This window comes from Lactuca virosa, chromosome 4, assembly GCF_052849685.1.
Source record: "Lactuca virosa cultivar CGN04683 chromosome 4, Lactuca_virosa_CGN04683_v6, whole genome shotgun sequence".
NCBI lineage: Eukaryota > Viridiplantae > Streptophyta > Magnoliopsida > Asterales > Asteraceae > Lactuca > Lactuca virosa.
The window spans coordinates 209507022-209511715 of NC_136429.1; the positions used below are offsets into that span (position 1 = coordinate 209507022).

Here is a 4694-nt window from a genome sequence, read left to right on the forward strand (position 1 = left end):
GCTCTGATACCACTGATGAGTTTTATGTAAAGCAAATAAACTAGAAAAACAATTCCTAAGTTCACATGCAACCTACTTTGGATCTATGTTTTAACTATTCAACATATAACTTTGAATTGCAAAACAAGAACCCTAAGAGAGGAGGCTATTTTTCGAAAATAACTAATTAGGGTTTTAGAATCACATACCTTCCAATTGTTATAGTAAACAATTGGTAATCCTTGATCTTGATCTTCTTGGAAGCTTAACACCACAAATGTAATGCCTCTAATGGAATCACACCCAAGAACTAGCAAGAATGAAACTATAGAGAGAGAGAGAGAGAGAGAGAGAGGAGGAGGAGAGAGTATGTAATTTTCGGCCAGGATTTCTCCAGGTGTAGGGATGGACGAAATTCAGGAGCCAGGAGGCTCCTTATATAGCTGAGGCAGTTAGGATTTAAGGGAAAACCCTAGGTTGCATTTAGTTGTGAAAAAACAGTTTTCATTTCTGTTTTCTGTTTTCCGTTTTCAGTTTTCGTTTTCCGTTTTCATTTTTCATTGGAAAATTTAGAAAACGCGTTTAGTTCAATCTTATTCATTTTTCATTTTCTGTTTTAGAAAATTAGAAAACGCGTTTAGATGTGCATTTTTCTATCGGTTTTCATTTTCCATTTTTTGTTATTTTAACTAATATCACAAACACCACCCCACCCCACACCACCCACCCCCACCTACCCCACCCATCACACCCACCCACCCACCCACCCCACCCCACCCCACCCTATCCCACCCCACTCTACCTTAACTCATCCTACACTACCCCACCCTACCCCCACCCCACTCTACCCTAACTCATACCCCACCCCTACCTACCCACCACCACCACCTCCAACCCCACCCTACCTACCACCCTTATTCTTTCTACCTATCACCCCCACCCACACATACATTTAATATATAAGAAGCAACATAAAATTCAATGTATGATATAACATAAAAATAAACATTTTAATAGGACAAGTTTTACTATTTTAATGCTATCAATAGTGTGAACGCCCCCGGCGACGTTGTGTATGTCTTTCCCATAACATGTTAGCAATTGAATCTCTAACTTGAAGCATTTCATCTTGATATGTCATATCCAAAGGAAAACCCTCTTGAACCACGTTAAAGCCTTCTATGAGTTCTTGAAAATTTTCACCACCATATGTATTGAATAAAGTGTCTGCCCTATCCTCCATCCGTATATAATTATGCAGTGCACAACATGCATGCGGGATCAACATTTGGCGTCTCAACGGGTAGTTTGGTATATATTTCAAAATGTGAAATCTTTTTTTAAGAACACCAAATGCCCGCTCTATGACATTCCGAACAGATGAATGTACAAAGTTGAATAATTCTTTCTTTCCTCTAACTCCACTACCACTTTGCCAATCAGACCGATGATACCGCTCACCACAATATGGAGCTAAAAATCCCTTTAGATTTGGATACCCACTATCAACAACATAGAAATAATCTACACCACATAAAGCAAATATATATTTAAGTCGAGTATTTAGAAACTAGATAGGATTACCGCACATTATCTCTCGAATGTATTCTTTTCCACTTAGCATAGATGTCCTACAAGGAGTTCGGTCAATAAAATTCTTATTGTTCTTTATTAAGAACGCAATCATCATCATATCTTCCAACTCATCATCGTCATCATCTGAGTAAGAGCTACTATGCGATGAATATGACATTGGGACACTTTATCTGCACCATAAACCATTGAATTTAATGCCCATCAAGTAAAATAACACAAAAAAAAAGTAAAATCACACATCAAGTTCCATACATATCATCAAAATGTTCCACAAAATGACATTAAGTTTATACATAAACATCAAAACATAAACTAGTGCAATATGTTTATATGACATCCCTAAATTCTAAAACAACTACTCATCTAAACTATCAAGCCACTGTTTCCTCCGATTCTCAGACATCATTAGGAACATTTTTCTCCAATTAATATCAGGAAAGAAGGACAATGCTTTAGTGTAAGATCTTGCACCAACACCAGGTGTAGCTTCTAAAGTCGTCATACAATCACTAATTGAGTATTCCTCGGTCAATGAGCTTGTTACATCACCATACTTTGACTTATAATGTTCTGCTCTTGCTAAATCTCTTTCCATTCTAGCGACTATTGATTCTGAAAATGCATCCAACAAGGTATCATATTTGGAATTTCCAGGACCTTTTTTCATTCTTCTTGAACCTGGTAAACCCTCCATTTCCTCTTCCAACATACGCTTTCCCTTCCGAATACCCCCATTAAACTCACTCTCACCAAAACTACCACCCTCTAGATACTCATCCTCAATTATGTGCTCTTCTTCTGATGTTTGAGGAGCACAAGTTGAGGCATTATGAAAAGCACCAGAAGCAGTCGAACTATTGAAGACCAAACTCAATAAGGAATAAATCTTACAACCCTTTTTCTTGAACGATTTGAAAACTTTATCTTGCTTTAATATATGGTATAAAAATACTTTATTAGTTAGCAAAATAAGTCAAACATTAATAAAATTATTAGGTTTAAGATATTTTATACCTTAAAAAAATCATCCCAAACAGTATCATTAGCAAACACTTTTCCAGAAACAGCATCCCATGTGACTCCAGTATGGTTAATCAATTCACTAAACTTTAGATGAACAGATTTAAGGCGGTGGTATTTTGCTTTCACCTTCTCGGGACCATATCTTAAAGCAAATTTCATAAAAATTTGTTCATCCATTTGTGTCCAATCAGTTCCTTTGAAGATTGGAGCCCCATTAGGATCTCTCTTGACCCTTTCCTCTAAAATCTCTAAGAAATATTTCTCACAAGCTTCTGTCCACTCCATTGCATCCCCACTGTGCCCACCCATATATATATATAACCAAATTTATTTAAAACTAAACACACTAAAACAATTTTAAATCTAACAGAGTAACCAAACTAATTAGGAGTTTTGTGATTACAATGCATAATTAACTCAGGCTATAAAATGAATAGAGGTTATATTAAAATTGAATCTAGGAACATGTACAGTAATATAAGGGATCAAATCATAAAACAGAGTTGCAGTATAGGCCATTTATTTTAGAGATAAATTAGGAGAATGCTACATACATAGACAGATTTACACACAAAGAGATACACACACTTGCATTAATATCTACATATACAGACATGAAATTGAAGCAGTATTGAGGGATAAGTTTAAAATGTATTATACTCAAATTGGCATAGATATCTATAATTTAGATCGAGGTTTTATATGATATCAAGAAATCAGTCCATAAACCGAAACTAGGGCAAGAATCAACTGATTTTGTCACCACCAATAAAAAGTGAAAGAAAACCATCAAATAGAACGATATATGTAATTATTTATCGAAGTAGATTCATAATTAGTAATCGAATCTGAAAGATATCCTTAGATGAGAAAAAATTGTGAAACTGTATACGTAGCGTGATGGGTAAAAAGGGTGTTAACACTTGAGACTTGACGGATAACAAAGAAATGGGAAAGAATTTCATATCGATATGTAAGAATTGATTCTCATCAACACCAACAAAATGCGAAATCATAACCATTAAATACATCGATTAAGCTACAAATAGAATTAAATTTACCTGAGTTTTTTTTTTGCAATAACGAGCACAGAAACAGACGCAAAAAAAGGGATGTTTGTCGGAGAGGGGAGCTGTTGTCGTTTAGAGGAGCTGTTATGGAGACATGGAGGCTGTTGTCGTTGAGAGGAGCTGCTATGGAGACATGGAGGCGGCGAATGGAAGGAATTGAGATCGATATGTGAGAACTTGGGTTGTAGAGTGATACGCTCTTGATCTGGACGCACATAAATCACAACAATTGGGCCATGGGCCAAGAACTTGGGTTGTAGCAGTGGAGCATCAATAATTCATGTCTATCTCAGATTGATAATCCATGGTTACCAAATCATTTGATGGTGCATTTTAACATGATGTTTTGGGCTAAGTTTAATGCATTAATTCATATTTTTGGAGTAGGTTGGGGTAGGATGGGTATGGGATGGGGTAGGTAGGTATGAGATAGGTTTGGGTAGGGTGGGTGTGTGTGTGTGTGTGTGTGTGTGGGGGGGGGGGGGGGGGTGGGTATAAGGGTGGGTGGGTGGGTGTTTGTGGGTGGGTGGGTGTGTGTGTGTTTGTGGGGGTGAGGTGTGTGTATGTGTATGTGTGGGGGGTGGGGGTGGGGTTGGGTGTGGGTGTTTGTGTGTGTGTGTGTGTTTGTGAGGGTGGGGTGTGTGTGTGTGGGCGGGGGGTGGGGGTGGGGGTTGGGTGTGGGGTGGGTGGGTGGGTGTTTGTTTGTGTGTGTGGGGGGGAGGGGTGGGTGGGTAGGTAGAGGTGGGTGGGTTGTGGGTATTTAGGTGAGGGTAGGTAGAGGTGGGTGGGATGAGAGTATGTGTGTTTATATTTTAGAAAAATTTTAGAAATAGAAAAATGTGGAAAACATTGATTATTGGTTTTTCAAAATTTTCCAATTTCTTTGTAATTTTAGAAAACAGAAAATTTTCATTTTCCGTGAAAAATTTAGAAAAATAGACGAACTAAACGCGTTTTCAAATTTCTCATTTTTCTTGGAAAAATTTTCCGGAAAACGGCCCATTTTTCCGCAACTAAACGCACCCC

At 37.7% G+C, this 4694-nt stretch overlaps 1 protein-coding gene across 1 annotated transcript; it reads right to left on the bottom strand.

Moving 5' to 3' along the window:
* Positions 1-1798: 1798 nt before the first annotated feature.
* LOC145107958 (uncharacterized) lies at positions 1799-3878 on the bottom strand. The gene is made up of 3 exons (XM_079044922.1): positions 3660-3878; positions 2590-2893; positions 1799-2503 (listed from the first exon to the last, which is right to left on the bottom strand). The coding sequence occupies exons 2-3, from the start codon at positions 2881-2883 to the stop codon at positions 1931-1933; spliced, it is 867 nt and encodes a 288-aa protein (XP_078901048.1). The 5' UTR covers positions 2884-2893; positions 3660-3878; the 3' UTR covers positions 1799-1930.
* Positions 3879-4694: the final 816 nt, after the last annotated feature.

Coding starts and splice junctions, on each gene's coding strand:
- LOC145107958 (XM_079044922.1), bottom strand. CDS start 2,883: ATGGAGTGGACAGAAGCTTGTGAGAAATATTTCTTAGAGATTTTAGAG. Junction 2,504..2,589: donor TTTGGGATGATTTTTTTAAG/GTATAAAATATC, acceptor CATATATTAAAG/CAAGATAAAGTTTTCAAATC.